Below are 18,168 nucleotides of genomic sequence, written 5' to 3'. Positions count from 1 at the left end.
ATTATAAAGGCATTTACATTAATCTGTTCAGAACAGCAGATGAAATTTGCCAAATTGATAGCTCTTCAGCACATACATGCCAACTGGGATCAACCCAAGTTAAAAATTCCAGCCTATCTGCCATTTGCCTATTTCTGTCTTTTACCAAACCTTGAAAAATTCAAATAAATAAGAAAGCAATTCCTTTTTTGTGTGGATAAGCTTTGTCACATATCCTGTAATGCATGATACAATGATGGAATTCAAATTATTCTCAATTACAAATATTAATATTCAAATGTTCATTTGGGTGTGTTAACAGCAAAATTCTCCATCCCCTTCTTGCTCTTATGAGAATTCCAGTTCCTTTATCTTTTATGTCTGACAATGACAAAATGCAATACCTCTTCCAAGTCTATAAAAGCAAACATAGATTTTTGATCCAAAAAACCCAATAAAACAAACTTTCTTCATATCGTCCAGAAAATATAGTAGCCAGTGATTCTTTAAAGGGATATGGAATTATAGTAAAACAGTTATATGTACTGTAGTAAAAATGAAGCACATAAAAACAACAATCCAACTGTTCTCTCTACAACTACTAGCTAGTTCATTCATTCATTCATTAAATCGTATTCATTCACTGCTTACTATGTGCAGAGCACTGTACCAAATGCTTGGAAAGTACTATTCAGCAAGAAATAGAGACAATCCCTACTCATCAATGGGCTCACAGTCTAGAACCAAACTTCTGCCCTTAAAATGATCCTGCCTCTTTTGGTTGATCTAAGGAAAACCAATGCAGTGCCTTGGATAGCACAGATTTGCCAGGGAGATGTGTGATGTCAAAAATAAGGACTTTACTTCACACCAGATAAAATACTATCAACAGAAGGGAAAAAAGGAAATGCAATTTTCTAAAAATGAGTTAGTCTTTAGAAAATACAATGTTCATTCATTCAATTCAATAGTATTTATTGAGCGCTATGTGCAGAGCACTGTACTAAGCGCTTGGGATGAACAAATCGGCAACAGATAGAGACAGTCCCTGACGTTTGACGGGCTTACAGTCTAATCGGGGGAGACGGACAGACGAGAACAATGGCAATAAACAGAGTCAAGGGGAAGAACATCTCGTAAAAACAATGGCAACTAAATAGAATCAAGGCGATGTTTAAATATGATGCACAGAACTAGTCCAGAAAAACATCCTCTTGGGGAAGTGTCCTTTATACTATACCCTTCCTATACTGAATTCACTAGAATAGAGAATTTTCCAGAAAATTTAGCTAAATCTTAATTCCAACCAAGGAAATACTTTGCCCCAGAGAATTAGGTAACTAATGCAAGGCTGTGGGGAATTACTTCTCTGGATGTTTTCGTAAGGTCCATGTCATTTGGCACTACAGAGCTGGTCATACTGGTAATTTTCATGACACTCTGCCAAAATAAAGACTATGAAACGCAGGGATTACACATGCCATTAACTGTGATTCTCCTTGAACAGCCTTTCAGCTGTTTTGGCACATACACTTTTCTCCAGGCAAAAATCCCCAGGCAAAAATAACTGAAACACTTGTACTCAGGAAGTCCTGCCTCACAAATATTACACCTATGAATCTGATTATCAATTGCAGTTCCATTTCACATTTAACCACTTAATTCTCTACCTAATCAAGATGAAAACAACTGCTTGAAAACTTCTGCTTTTGGTATAATTTTCTATTCAATCACTAGCAATGCCCAATATTCCATTTTCATCAGTATTTTCCACACAGAATTTCCACACAGAATTTTTCCACAGCCATTATCAAATGTTAAATCACAAAGATTCTAAAATTCAACTCTTTTAATTCCTTTCTGAACTCACTTGTTTTAAACTGTTCTTTCCCTTTGCAGAGACCTTCAATCTCTATAACCCTCCCCCCAGCCCAACTAATTCCAGGTTATCATGCCCCGTTTGGACTACCTACCCAACCTCCTCTCTCAGTGCACACATCCACTTCCTGAACTTTGCCCTCTCCACCAGTCTCAATTACCTTGCCTCTCGTGACTTGGTTAATGTCACACCACCCTGGGTCACTTCCACAATAAGCATCAGCCCCATTTCTGTGCTCAGGCTGTAGAGCACTGTTGCTGGAAGTTCAGGCACCAGGTCAACTTCGATCACATAAAACATCCTTACCTGATATAACTCTGCCCTCACATCTGCTCAGCAACACTACTGCTTCTCTCTGATCACTTCTCATACCCACTGCCCCAGCAAACCTTTAACTGCCTCCTGAAACTCCTAGTGCCCCCCCACCACTGGTGACCTTTGTTGAAAAAGGGGTGAGCTCCCCAAAATTCTCTCCCTTACCTCCCCACCCACTCTATCACTCTTCTTGGCCATTTTCCAAGAGGAGATTGCCATCCTGTCTCAAAATCTACTCCTCCATCTGAGCCCCATACCATCGTTTCTCACCTTCTCAAAACACGGTACCCCTCCTTCAACTGCCATCTTCAACCACTCAGTTGCTGATGTCGCCTTCTCTGCATTCAAGCATGCCCTACCCTTAAAAGAAAATCTTCTCTGAAGTCCACTGCACCATCTAACTATTGCCCCATCTCCCTTCTGCCATTCCTGTCCAGATTCCTCAAACTGGTTCAATAAACCCACTATCTCCACTTTCTCTTCTCCAACTCACTTCTTGACAATCTACAATGTGTTTCCTCTCACTTCTTTCATTCAACAGTACTTACTGAGCACAAACTGTGTGCAGAGTACTGCACTAAACACTTGGGAGAGTACAATAGAATAACTAGACATACATCCTGCCCTGTTCTTCCTCCACAACAGAATCAACCCTTCCTCTCCAACCAAATGGCTGCCACGCTGATCCAAGCACTTGTCATATCCTGGCTTAACTACCTGAATTAGCCTGGTCTCTGCTCTCCCTGTCTCCATTCTCTCCCTCCTCCAATCCAGTCTTGACTTTGCTGCCCAGCTCTGGTTTCTAGACACATCTCCCTAGTCTTCAAAACCTCCAGTGGTGGACCATTCCACTCTGCATCAAGTAGAACCTCCTAACTTGAATTTAAGGCACTCTTCCTCCTCCTTAACCATTCTGTTCTCCCACTACACCCTAGCTCCTACTCTTCACTCCCTTCAAGCTAACCTACTCATGGCACCTTGTTCTCATCTCTCCCACTACTGACTTCTTGCTCACACTCTTCCCTCTGCCTGAAACTCCCTCCACCTTTATTATCCAAACCACAGCTCTACCCAACTTCAAAGCCCTTTGGAAATCATATCTTCTCCAGAAGGTCTTTTCTGATTAATTTCTAACTTTTCTGCCTCGTAATTATACTATTTACTGAGTACTACGAGGGGTTTGGGAAGTACCAGTTAAAGAAGTGAAACATTCTCTGACCACGAGGAGCTTGCACTCTAACATTACACCCCCCAACTTCCACTTTGGGATAACCTAAACACTTAAGCATCACAACCCACTGTGGCACACCTTTACATATCTCATCTATGCTATTATTTCTTTCTATCTGTAATTTACTTTAGTATCTGTCTCCTCCAAATAAGTTGTCAGCTCCTTGAAGACAGAAATCGTGTATACTAATTCTATATGCTCCCCAGGATCTAGTATAGGGCTCTGCAAAAAGTAGAACACTGCCTGATATCATCCTCATTACTGTGTCCAGAGCACTGTCCTAAGTGCTTGGGAGAATACAACAGAGATGGCACACATTGCCTATCCAAATATCGCTATCAAGCTTACACTATTTAATTTTATAGAAATTCTGTCTGAACATGATTCTACAAATGCTAAAGTCATCAGTTAGCACCAATTTTAAAGATATCTTTAGGCTGCACTGACATCATTCTCTGTTAGATTATCCTTGATGTTATCATTTCGGGTTTTCACCCTCTCCATCCTTGTTCTCTTACCTTGCTGACTCTCTAAACGGCCTTAGAGAAGTCCTCGGGGTTTATAGTGCAGGATGGAATGGTGTCGGGGAAGAGAAAGGGTCAGCGGCACTCCTGAATAGAAGCTTGCTGCCCAGTACCTATAAGATCAACCTAAAGTTGGGTTTGTGAACTGGATTCAATTGCAACTCAAATAAAGGTACCAATACTCTCTTAATTGGGGTGCAAATGAGACTAGAAACAAAATAGCCATTAAATAGTAGACAGTATTCACTGAAACCCTTTATGAGGATCTTGGCATAGTGGATAGAACACAGGCCTGAGAGTCAGAAGATCATGAGTTCTAATCACGGCTCCACCACTTGTCTGTTGTGTGACCTTAGGCAAGTCACTTCACTCCTCTGTGCCTTAGTTACCTCATCTGGAAAATGGGGATTGAGACTGTGAGCCCCATGTGGGACAGGGACTGTATTCAACCCCATTTGCTTGTATCCTAGAACTTAGTACAGTACCTGGCATGTAGTAAGCACTTAAAAACCATGATTATTATGTCTTTCGGCACTAAATAAAATCTAAGATTCTTCTCATTTGCCAAGACTTCTTTTAGATTCTGCCATCAGTTTATCAAGAAACTCAAACCCAAAGGCAGCCACTGAAGACCAGGGCAGATATTCTAATACTACTGCCCAGAACTCCAGATGAGAAGACAGAGGTATCCAAAATTAACACACACAAAAAGATGGGATTCAACAAAAATGTTCAGTATCTCAAAAAGACTTTGGGGACTTCATTTGATACAGAAGTAACCTGCAGAGCTAACATGTTGCTGGACTGTTTTCTCTGATGGAGTCTCCTGTCAGGGATGATGGGTGAGCCTCTGTCCTGAAATTCTGGATTAAGAACCCGTGCGGAGGAATTGATCTCCAGCACTACACATACTCTCTGGTCCCTGCCAGTCATGTTCCCGCTGGGGCAGGGAGAACACCAAGAAAGAGTGGCAGTGCAGCATATTGGGAAGTGCATGTATTACCCTCAGCAAATTTCAAAGAAGGACCAAAATTTCTAACCAAACCCATTTAGGTTTTTTCATTGAAAAACATTTTGAAAGCATAACAACTTTTGTATCTTAGTGCAACCGGCATATTTAATCAATCTGTGCATCTTTTACTTTATTCTAACTGCACCATTACATTATAACATAGATAATGCTTATTGCAATAGCAGTTAAACACTTCATCAAAGGCAACGCACTAAATTATGTAGGAAAGGGGAAGGGGTGAGGAGAAGAGCCAATACAGAAACAGATGAAGGGATTATTTATGGGTTGGGCTTCCTTAGTTAACTCCAATTTATTTCAAATCAGGGAGCTGGGAGCATTGTCCAGGATGGACAGAATAACCAAAGCTGGAGAGAGAGAGAGGAGACGAGCAAAATGGAAAGTGGGGGTAAGGCAGAGGGTAAGTGTGAGGCAGACAGAAAGAGGTCAAAGGTACAAATAAGATTCCCCCACCTCTGTTCTCTAGAAAGAGCAGATTAATGATACAAGCAAGGTGGAGGCAGGAGGCTTCCATTTCCCTTATCCTTTTCCTCCGTCCAATTTAATGGATTCCAATGGGGAGATTTCCATCTGTAGCCAGATGATACAAAAAGAGTTTCCCGTGCAGTTGATGATAGTGTCATGATCCTGAGAGACTGACTCCCCTGATTCCCATGACTGGACATTCAAAAAGAGATGCCAACCACAATAATGGTGTTACAGAATCAAAACTGTGGCAATACTTCACCATGCCGGATGATGAATCAGTTCATAAGTATGAAAAGTAAAACAATAAAGGATCACTCATCATTGCATACATACAAAATTCAGATTAACTTCTACCATAGGAATGAGCATGAATTTGCCTCTCCAGCCCTTTGTGCAACTGGTCACTTTCTAAAATGTATTTGTTAAGCACTTACTACATGCCAGGCACTTTACTAAGCTCTGGAGTTGATACACAATAGTCAGATTGGACACAGTCCCTGTACCACATGGAGCTCACAGTCTAAATCAGAGGTAGGAGGATTTAATCCCCATTTTATAGATGAGGTAACTGAGGTACAGAGAAATTAAATGACAGAGCAGGCAAGTGGCAGAGCTGAGATTAGAACCCACATCCTCTGACTCTCAAGCCCATGCTCTTTCCCTGCTCTTTCAAGGTGGACTCCTACCTTTGAATATTTGAAATAAAGCAACAGTATTGTCTAGACTAAAACAGTTAGATTCACTGAGACCCATAAATTGGTTCTTGGATCTTCTTTTCTTTGAAGGGTGAAGGGGCATCTTGACCACTACAGAAAGAATATATAATCTTTCAACTGTATTACCATATCTTTAATTAGGACAGAAGACATTTTTAACTTTAAGGCCCTAGATTACTGGTCCTAGAGAAAGCTACACAATAGTAGTTAAAGGAGAAAAGGCTAGTTAATCATATTTGTGATAATGACTTTTTTAATTATTATTATTATTACTCAAGTAAAGACAGTCATGGGTTTTTGCACCACAGGACTGATACACAGTACAACAAATGTTTTCATACACCTTGTTTAACAACCTTTTGTTCTTTGCCTTTATATCTTTATCTGGAGATAAACTCCAGATATATGCTTTGAGGGTTAAAATTAGACTTCTAGACCACCTAGGAGCTAATCTACAAGGAATATGAGGAATGGGAACTAACAACAACCCTAAAATGATATAGGGACTTAGAATTTATACACAATGTAAACAGGTTTGAAACAACTGGGCATTTAAACTAGGATTTCAATAAGGCTATCGATGTGGGGAAGCAAGACATACATGATCCAAAATGATTTAATCTAAATTCATCAATCTAGATAGTTGTGATCTGAAATCTCCACTGAAAATAGTTGTAAATGGAAAGGCAGTTCTCAGAGGGACTACTGGAGATCGAAAGATACATATTTACACCAAAATTATCTATTACTATAGTTTTCAAATGATATAAAATCACCACTGATTTTGCAAATAGGTGTCTGTGGACACTGAGATCATTTTACAATTTTACATGCATTATGGGTTATTTAATTTCTTTTTGGATGTGTTGCATTAGAAACTGTGCTCAAATAAATTGTATCCAAAAAGAAAAACACATTAAAATTTAGGGTTACTCTCCAAAAAGGGTTAATTAGAAATACAAATTTTCTCAGACTGTTAATAATGGGAATGATACATACTATGTGCCCATAAGTAATTCTCAGGTATCTTTGATCTTCAGCCCCACGCGATTCCTTTTGCCTACCATAGCCTGGCCTCTGGGACTCTTTCAGAACCAGACATCTGGCTACTTTGTTGTTTTAGACTAATCTCATCCCACGAGAGCTCAAGAAATGACACCAGGCAAGGAGGGTCCTGGCAAGGGAAAAAACATTAACAGGGTTAGCAGATTTTTTTGAGTGGACTATATCAAAATTGCCTTCAAATTTCTACAGGGATCTTGTGAGCTGCTCCATACTAAGACTTTGCTCTAACATAATTTGAATGGGGATTTATATCATTACATCTTTAAAACCTATCAATCATCTTTACGAAGGCACTAAATGCTAATGGGGAAAAAGTACGATGGGTAAGGCAAAGTTGAAGGAAGAAAATAATCAAATTTGTTCTGCATCTATTTTTAGGATTGGATGATATCTGATAAAAATATTTTTAATTATCAGCTACAAGATTCTGACTAAAAACTGTAGGATAATTAACATTTGCAAATCTTCCATTATGTCAACTGTCTAGACTACTTTTTCTTCCTTCAGAATGCTTTCTTAGGTCTTTAACTGCCAATCAACCCCAAGATTTTCAGTGAAGTACACTTTTTTTTATTATAACGTGTATAACTGTGGTAACAATCATGAGTAAGAAGGGAAGTTCTAAGCTTTTGAAATTTAGAAAAGCCAAAGAAAGGATGATTTTAGAAGTGTCAAAGGTCATCAATATTTTTCCCAAGACTACAAGTCATCAATATTTTACCACCATTCTAAGTGATTATCGTTCAACTCTAAAATTCATATGTAAGGAGGAAGAGAAAATGATTTACCATACATTAGCAAAAGATACACCAAAAAGAATATTCCACGTATTGTTTGCCCTATTTCTAAAGTATTCTGCTTTTTCCTTAATAATTAAAACATCCCTCAATTTCTGCCAATATTTATGGACTTGAAAAAGAACTTAAAAATCCACTAGCACTAAATACCCATTCCTCTGGTTTCCTTCGCAAATGACACTTATCACAAGTTCAGTGTATTTTCAAGACCTACTAACACCAAATAGAAAACTATATAGCAATATATATGCATATATATAAATGTGTACTAGCAGATTATGTTTTGATTCTTGGGTGGTCCCAATATTTTTTATTTGATGTCATTATTAATGGAATCAGTCACCCCCAAGTTTGTGATATTAGGAGATAATACCTCAAGGAATTAAAGCTTAAAGGAGTAAACATTCTGATTTATGAAAATTTCAGTAGCACAAAGAGTGAGGGTAAGGAAAAATGAAAATAAGCACACATACACACACACACACACGACACTTTCTGTTTTAAATGTGTTCCTCACCTCCCAAAGATACACAATAGACATGAGAGCATTAAGTGAAGAAACAAACAAAAAAAATTTAAAAAATCACACCACCAAATCTCTGGCACTTCAAAAGGGTGACAGAAAGTTTGGTCAGTGATGTTTCTGGTGCCAGTGAGTTTGCTACTCTGACCATGGGCATTTGGTATATTATTTCACTTACTTCACCATCACTGAGAGTCACCATTCCTCAGGAACCTGAACTCCTTTGAGTCAAAAGAGATCTGAAAAAACTGGTTAACTAAGGTACATTACTAACAAGCTGAGTTTCAGCTTGATGAAAGTGCATGGATTGCCCCATTATAAACGATCTTCTTTAGGAGATCTTTCCCAACAGTAAAAATTAATACCTTATTTCTTACACTTTGACACAATGCTCTGCAAGGTTACAGTGTAATGACCCCAGTGCTCAGTACAGTGCTCTGCACAAACTAACCTATCAATACAATTGACTGATTGCTCAAAAGTTTACCTTGGCCTAAATACCACCCCTTCACCTTGCACTCAAACTTTTAAAGCACCACCACAAGCTAATCATTTAACAAGATCATGAAAAACAACACTCAGGTCAATTGTAAAGGAATTTACCTTAATTATCATCAATAATAGGAGTGGAATTTGGAAACATTTTTATCACTGCAGTGATACAGTACTTCTGTCCCCTAGACTGAAACTTCCATTTTCACTTCCACTCTGCAGAAAATACCACTCGCTCAATTTATTGGATCGACAAAGTGTTATCTTCCTTCTAGGAGATTGAATGATGGCAATTGTCCCTCTATTCATTCATTCAATAGTATTTATTGAGCGCTTACTATGTGCCGAGCACCATACTAAGCGCTTGGAATGTACAAATCAGTAACAGATAGAGACAGTCCCTGCCCTTTGACGGGCTTACAGTCTAATCGGGGGAGACAGACAGACAAGAACAATAGCAATAAATAGAATCGAGGGGATGAACATCCCATTAAAACAATGGCAAATAAATAGAATCAAGGTGATGTACATCTCATTAACAAAATAAATAGGGTAATGAAAATATATACAGTTGAGCGGACGAGTACAGTGCTGAGGTGAGGGGAAGGGAGAGTGGGAGGAGCAGAGGGAAAGGGGGGAAAAGAGGGGTTAGCTGAGGAGAGGTGAAGGGGGGTAGAGGGGGAGCAGAGGGAAAAGGGGAGCTCAGTCTGGGAAGGCCTCCTGGAGGAGGTGAGCTTTAAGTAGGGTTTTGAAGAGGGGAAGAGAATTAGTTTGGTGGAGGTGAGGAGGAGAGGCGTTCCAGGAGCACGGGAGGACGTGGCCCAGGGGTCGACGGCGGGATAGGCGAGAACGCGGGACAGTGAGGAGGTGGGTGGCAGAGGAGCGGAGCGTGCGGGGTGGGCAGTAGAAAGAGAGAGGGAGGAGTGGTGGGGGGGCAAGGTGATGGACAGCCTTGAAGCCTACAGTGAGAAGTTTTTATTTCGTGCGGAGGTCGACAGGCAGCCACTGGAGGTTTTTAAGAAGGGGAGTGACCTGCCCAGAGCGTTTCTGCAGAAAGATGAGCCAGGCAGCGGAGTGAAGAATAGACTGGAGCAGGGAGAGAGAGGAGGAAGGGAGATCAGAGAGAAGGCTGACACAATAATCCATCCGGGATATTATGAGAGCCTGTAACAGTAAGATAGACGTTTGGGTGGAGAGGAAATTACATTCTATTTTATTATTCCTAATATTTCTACCGCTTATTATTTGTCTGTAATGAAACTTCAATCCAGATCCTTTAGCAGTAGTTTGCAAAGACAGTATGCACTTCTACCAACCCTTCTAGTAAGCAAATTTCCAGGAAGGCCTCTGGAATTTACCAAAACTTGTTGGAAACAAAGAACACATGTAGTCCAAACACATGCCTCTGTCTTCCAACACATGCTCCAAACATGTTTATTTTTAGAGAAGCAGCGTGGCTCAGTGGAAAGAGCACAGGCTTTGGAGTCAGGGCTCATGAGTTCGAATCCCAGCTCTGCCACTTGTCGGTTGTGTGACTGTGGGCAAGTCACTTAACTTCTCTGTGCCTCAGTTCCCTCATCTGTAAAATGGGGATTAAGACTGTGAGCCCCACGTGGGACAACCTGATTCCCCTATGTCTACCCCAGCGCTTAGAACAGTGCTCGGCACATAGTAAGCGCTTAACAAATACCAACATTATTAAACATTTTAATTTATACATTATTAGTAGATATCAAAAAAATACTAGCTCCTGTTGGAAAGAGCGCACACCTCAGAGTCAGAGGACTTGCGTTCTAATCCATCTCTGCCACTTGTCGCTGGGTGACTTTAGCAAATCACTTCTCGATGCCTCAGTTTTCTCGTCAGTAAAATGGGGATTAAATACCTGTTCTTCCTACTAAGACTGTGATCCCAAAGAGGGACAGGGACCTCTTGATTATCTTGTATCTACCCCAGCATTTAATACAGTGCTTGGCACAAACTAAGCACTAAGCTAATACCTCCATTATTATTTCATAGGAGGATTACTGGAATAATATAGAAATATGAAATTAAATAGACGTTCTATGCTCTGCATTCAGTAAGCACTCAATAAATGATTGACTGATTGCTTGAGAAGACTGAGACAGATAGGCTCAGAGGGTATTCATTCATTCAATCGTATTTATTGAGCGCTTACTGTGTACAGAGCACTGTACTAAGCACTTGGAATGTACAGTTCGGCAACAGATAGAGACAATCCCTGACCAACAACGGGCTGACAGTCTAAAAGGGGGAGATAGACAACAAAACAAAACAGGGTAGGGACTAAAGAGCAAGACTCCTCATCACCAAAGGATGACTCTCTTTAAATCACCTTTTCCGGATTCACAGCATTTCAGACTTGGGATGGGAAGAGGCTAGTTTAGGAATCTGCAGTAGCAGAGGGTAGCTCCTTCTCCTCCACCCTGAGATTGGGGCAAATGGCAGAAGTGGGTGGGGGACAAAAGAGAGATTCCCACAAAGAGGGGTAGGAACCAAAAACAATTATCCCCTCAAAGTAGCATCTTAGTCAGTGCTCTGCACAAAATAAACACTCAGTAAATACCATTGACCAACTAATTGATATTTCTACCACAAAGAATGTCAAGAAGGACAGAAAACATTAAGTTGGGTGGGTCATTACTTTTACCCATTAAGACATTCTTTGTAATTTTCTTTTTAAGTGGATACTTTGCTGATAGTAAACATATGGGAAACAACTTGGCCTACTGAAAAAAGCATGGAAGTAAGAGGACCTGGGTTCTAATTCTGGCTCTGTCAGTTGCCTGGTGTGTGATCTTGGGTGAATCATTTAACTTCACTGTGCCTCAGTTTTGTCATCTGTAAGATAGGAATTTAATGTCTGTTCTCTCTCATAATTAGACTACTAGCCCCCAAATCAATTGTATTTAAGGAGCGCTTTTTATGTGCAGAGCACTGTACTAAGTGCTTGGGAGAGCACAATACAACAGAATTAGCAGACTCATTCTCTGCCCATAAAGGGTATACAGTCTAGTCCAACCTGATTAACTTGTACCCACCCAAATGCTTAAAAGAGTGCTTGACATATAGTAAGCTCTTAAATGAATAATAATAATACACACTGTAATGCTATCTATAAATTACAAAGCTCAAAAGTTCTCGCTTTACTTTACAAAACCAAGTTTCTAACTATGGTCTACCTAAGGCAACACATGTTTTCACAACGCAAACACCATCCCGATACTTTAAGCAATTCTAATTACTCAAAAGAATCCCGCAAGTTATTTATATAGGATGAATGCTAAAGCTAACATGGTTTTATTTGATTTGTAAAATGCATATACAAACTTACATAAAATACAAAGGTTTTCTGCCTAAATGGCCTATCCATTTAAATACCTTGCTTCTTACAATGCTATTTCAGAGTGATACAATTGTGGTAAATAATGTAACTATAGAATTTCTTTTCTACATTTTAAAAGGTTTTAGGACAGAGATGTTTTTAACTTTTAAGATACTAGAAACAGTGAGGCAGGAAAACTCAGAGTGATTTTTCTTGGTATCACAAGAAACAAGTTAGAATCTTGTTTTAATACTAGTAAGGATGGACAAGAGACAAGAAAAGGTAATGATGCTAGAACAAAATGGACTACAAAAGAGAGAAGGTAATGGTGCTAAGACAGACTGGAGAGAAACAAAGAAAGAGAAAGGTCTGAAAGTGAATCTACCACTGGTAGTAAATAGCAAAGTGTTTATTGTGGATAGACACTGTATTCACACCCAAAAATACACCTTGGCCTCAATCATCTAGAGTCTTTTTAAAAAAGCAAAAAAAAGATTATACACATGGCAGAGTTTTCCAAAGCTTTGAAAAAAAATTTTGAAGAATATACAGAAGTGAATGAACAACTGAGGGGCTGTGTTGTGCTGTGTTGTGTTTCCCTTTCATAAGCAAAGAAGTAACTAGAACCTAGGATAGTTCATTAAATGGTCTGAGTTTATTTCAGTCTAACAATTCTTGAACGATTTCCCCATCTTACAGAAAAGGCAAACAAGGCACAAAAAGGCCAGGCTAAAAATCAATCGTAAGGGAAGAAAAAGCTCCATAGGTGAATCAGTTCTTCCTCTCTAACCACTAGACAAACAGTGACTCTTCATAAATGTTTCAGTGAGTCTTTATCTCCACGTCTTGGCTTAGCGATTATCCCCACGGACCTGTGACTACTTCATTTCTCGATGTTATTCCAGAAACTGAATTTTCATCCACTATTTGCTCTATCATTATCTTGATCTTTAATCTCTAGTAAAATTTCTCTCAAAACTGTAGTTTTAATGATAGTAATGAGAGCTTTGTTTACTTTTCAAGCAGATGGAAAACACTTTTTGAAATATACTGTGCTTGCCATGACCTTGGTCTTTGGTTTATAGTGTTCAGTGCATATAATAATGTTTCTTGCCCAAGAGACAATCTTACGATCTCTTTGGAAAAGATTTAGGAGCTAGACCCACAAACGGCACTGCACACACCCCTTCTTCACTTACTACCCTCCTATACTGTCATACCGACATGTATCACAGTATATTTCAAAAATCAGAAGATAAAAAACCTTAAATAATTTTAATTTGCCCTGAAAATATTTCCAAAAGTTGTCTCTAGAACACAGTCAGTTCGCCTACAATGTGTGTGCTTCGCTTCACATTTTGATAGGGCGCAGTGGAAGAATTAGAGAACATGCTTCCAACCAAGAACATCAGTCTGAGTAAAGACTGTTGTGGTAACAGAAGAAAACGGGCTTTGGACACTAACTGTTATAAAATAAATTGTCTTTAATTTAAGATTCTTCAAGAACACAATCCCTGTGTTATAGGAGAACTGGAGCAGTGTGGCTAGTGAAAAGAGCACTGGCCTAGGATTCAGAAGACCTGGGTTCTAATCCTGGCTCTGCAACCTGCCTGCTGTGTGACCTTGAGTAAATCACTTAACTTTTCTGTGTCTCAGTTTCATCATCTGTAAAATGGGGATTCAATACTTGTTCTTCCTCCTATTTAGACTGCAATCCCCAATTTGGGATGGGGACTGCATCTACCTGATTAACTCGTATTTACCCCAGCACTTAGAACAATGTTTGACAAAGAGTGAGTGCTTACCAAATACCATAAAAAACCCACAAGTGACTACAAGTTTGTTAGAATAAGGATGTTATTTTCACTTTAGATAAGGTAAGCCCATGACCTTGAACAAAAAATTCTGATGGGAGATAGGTACCTGTTTTTTAGCTCTGAATCTATTCCTATTGTCTTATACTGATATCAGGGACTCTCACTGGTTTTTCCCCTCTAGACCATAAGCTCGCTGTGAGCAAGGAATGTGTCTACCAACTCTGTTATACTGTACTCACTTAACCACTAACTTCAGTGCTTGGCAGACAGTAAGCGTGCATTAAATATGACTGATGGATTTCACCTTGGCCTTGATAAGTGTCACTATTATTTGATGGAAGGGATCCATCTCATGACCAAATGTTGACTAAGCCACAGTCATATGAAAATATCTCTCTGCAAATACCTTTTGGCTCTGCAAACTGTGATCAGTCAGGCCTAACTGCTTGATATATTGCAATACCTCTATGTCTCCCACTGCAGGGTTTGCTAGTTATGCACTGGAATTTCCACTTGTCAATCTTAATTTTTCAGCTCGTCATTGACAATGAGAACACTGTATCTACTGCATTTGTAGGTTCATGCCCATGACTAACTCTTTGTCCACTCTATGTATGATGCAGAGGTAACACTAAGGTCTGAGGGCCCTTCTAACTGTATGCTACTAACTACAATAAACTGGGTAAACATATTGACTGGAAACACTATGAAAAACCTTCTATCGACCAGTGAATTTGCAATTGTGAAATATTATATTAAAAATGCTGAAGAGTACACCAAGGAAATCAGAGCCTTATTGGTATCAATCCTCCAATTTTAAATGGCAGCCCTCCTTAAAAAAAAAAAAGATACCAACAAGAGTTTTCCCTGATTGTCTTACAATCTCAAACTATTCTCACTTTAGTAATCAATGGGAATATTATCTTCCAGAGTGCATGTGCTACTCATTACAGTTAATTACTGATTTGCCCACACCTCATGTAGAGGATATATTATTTACTATTAAAAATGCAAGCAGGGTTTTGTGAGCTTCCTCAGACAATAGTCTAGCTTAAAAAATCAACTAAATCAATAAGTCTTTTCTGTTTCTAAATATTTCATTAGAATATTAACATAATGTGAAGCTCAAAATAACTAAAACAACTTAATGAACCAGATAATCCCTGACAGTAAAGACAGTCCTCAGAGTAAATTAGGAGCAACAAGAGACCCAATGAGTGTGGTGCAATTTGAGCATGGGTGCACTGCTCAAAATGATTTCCTAATGGCCAAAGTGCTAATACACCCCTGGAAGCACCTCTTCTACTATCAATAAGAAACTTGGATCCTGGAGAGAATAGGGCCTAACAAATTATAAAATGTTATTAGTGAACTCCTTTTCTAATTAAACAAATAAATCAATTAAATGTAATTCAACCTTTTCACATTATATTACAGCTGTTTAACAATTTTAATTAGTAACTACTCTGACAGGGTACAAGCCATTTGTGGAAGGCCTAGTGGAAAGACCAGGGGCCTAATAATCAGAGGAACTGGGTTCTTGCCACTCGCCTGCCTTGTGACTTGAAGTAAATCACTTCACTTCTCTGTGCTTCAATTCCCTCATCTGCAAAATGAGGCAGCAGGCACTACATATATAAAGTACAATAACACAACAGACCACTTTTTTGTATGCCTATGAGGTCGGGGCTGTCGATCTAAAATGGCCTTTTCAGCTACATTACAAGTTCACCATCAGTGGTGTCTTCTTTTAACACTGACAACTATATAATCTGTTTTGCTAGTAACAATAAGAGACTGAATTCAAAAAGTCTTTGACAACTGTCAATACCTTTGCTTCCACATCTAATAAGAGAAGAAACTATTTCATCCTCTTCATGTTTAAAGTGCTCTACTGCTTCTGAGTCATTTATTTTTTTTTCTAACAAGATTCAATTATTGTTCTGCACTTCCATTAGGAACTTGGACTACTTTCTCTGGATCTGTGGCCCAGAGAACAACTAGTTTTAAACAACTAGTTTTTAAGCAATTTAGTCTTTCCTCACTTTCTAATTCATCAGTGTGGCTTTGCCTTAGGAAACACTGTTACATCTCTGTAACCAAACTTTATTCCTCTATTGCCCTTAACTTTTTGACCTTCATTTTCTTTATTTTGCTGGTTTCTCTCTCATCTTCCCTAGAATCCAAAATTCCCATGATTTATCACTGTCAGGCTTATCCTAAAATACAATAAACTCATTTCTTTTATGACACACCAAAGTGTATTTTTTCTTTGAAATATTTTGGTTTTCCAAAAAAAAGCATAGAAGTAAATTCCATATCCACATTTTTAATCAAGAGGGAAATGCTCTGAACTCACCTCATTTCCACCTACTGCTTTGGTTAAAATCACTGCAGAAGACACAGGAGGAGGCATGCAACCTACTGTCTGCAAACTGAAAAATGAAGCAAGAAATAATTGTAAGTGTGATTCTTTCTATAAGTCAGCTCTTAACAACTAGCAGAACTGCTCAATGCACTTGATGGGATGTACATAGCCTGATGACTTTAGACATTACCCTATATGCAGTTTGGCTCAAAGGGCTGAACAATAAACTGCAAATTCACAGACTCTGAAGTACACTCCTCTGTACTGTAGACTTGCCAGGTACCTTTATAATTTGGGCTATTGCAAACACTAAAACCCCCTGTGTGAGGATTCAAAAAATCAATTTAAAAAACAACAGTGGAGGCTTTGCGGGATGTTAGAAAAACTAAACTTTAATACATCTGGATACACTATTTAAAAGTTTTCACTTGTTGAAAATACCTCGGGCTGTACCTTTTGAACATTAGAAAAATCAAAACTTCAGTGAGTCCAAGAATAACCACTCAAACCTGTCCTTGCTTGTAAAGTCCTCTCTCTAGAAAGTTCTGTTTAAGAAAAAATTATTCCTTGAGGCTATTTTTAAAGAATGAAAAATGAATATCAAATTATTATTATCAAGATAAAGGTGAAATTTAGAAACATAAGTGGAAAAGTCTGTGGATTACTTTACTGATTTACAGGGAAATTCTGAAGAGCTGAATTCCAAGACCAGAGCTTGTGTTGGCTAAATCTTTTCCATATAACAGCTACAAACACAAAGCTTCACCAAAAAGCCAATTTTAAAATACCAGTAGAAAGACCCAAGTTGTGTACAGGCTGAAAGAAGTGAAGAGGTATATTGAAGCAATAGAGATACAAAGGGAGAGATAGACCCTCTTACATTCAAACGCTCGTGTACATGTACGAGTGCACACCCACACACATTCACACGAAAAAAAGTGAAACTTCAGCTAAGGGGAAGCCAACAGTGTCAATACACCATTTTCCGGTCAAAGTTCCCCTCAAGTATCGTAAGGAGTTGGTGGAAGCGGTAGATGTGGGACCTGTTGCTATATCTGGCTCGAGTTTCACCTACCCTGCTACCACTGCTGGCAGTCCCCAGCTGCTAACACTACCAAATACCCAGATTTCCAGCCTCCACCAGGGAATTCTGGCCAGACAACGATGGCCATGGCAGTGACAGCCATAACCGTATCAAACAAAAACTCTTCACCATTCTCTTTAAAGCTCTCCATCACCTTGACCCCTCCTAACTCACCTCCCTTCTCTCCCTCTACAACCCAGCCCGCGCACTGTGCTCCTCTGGTGCTAACCTTCTCACTGTGCCTCCATCTCGCCTGTCTCGCTGCCGACCTCTGGACCACATCCTACTTCTGGCTTGGAACGCCCTCCCTCCTCAAATCCACTAATTACTCTCCCCCCTTTAAAGCCTTACTGAAGGCACATTTTCTCCAAGAGGCCTTCCCATTTTTCCTCATCTCCTTCTCCCTTCCTCATCACCCTGACTCACTCCCTTGGCTCTCCCCCAGGCCCCGTCCCACAGCATTTATGTGTATATCTGTAATTTTATTTATTTATATTAATGTCTGTTTACTTGTATTGACGCTTGTCTTCCCCC

General features: G+C 39.3%; 1 protein-coding gene across 5 annotated transcripts in view; it reads right to left on the bottom strand.

Annotated features, from left to right (window-relative positions):
* The window catches only part of SLC10A7 (solute carrier family 10 member 7), a 167,355-nt gene that overhangs the window by 131,697 nt on the left and 17,490 nt on the right, over positions 1–18,168 (bottom strand). For 4 of the 5 annotated variants that reach the window (XM_029076823.2, XM_016227925.3, XM_001511226.5 and 1 more), the window contains one exon: positions 16,542–16,617. In XM_029076823.2, the coding sequence (XP_028932656.1) occupies positions 16,542–16,617 (76 nt within the window). Of the gene's footprint in view, positions 1–16,541; positions 16,618–18,168 lie in introns of those variants that run through there. The other variant, XM_016227926.3, reaches the window with a different exon arrangement.

This window comes from Ornithorhynchus anatinus, chromosome 12, assembly GCF_004115215.2.
Source record: "Ornithorhynchus anatinus isolate Pmale09 chromosome 12, mOrnAna1.pri.v4, whole genome shotgun sequence".
In the NCBI taxonomy this organism is placed as follows: Eukaryota; Metazoa; Chordata; class Mammalia; order Monotremata; family Ornithorhynchidae; genus Ornithorhynchus; species Ornithorhynchus anatinus.
This window is presented reverse-complemented; position numbering and strand designations above follow the sequence as displayed.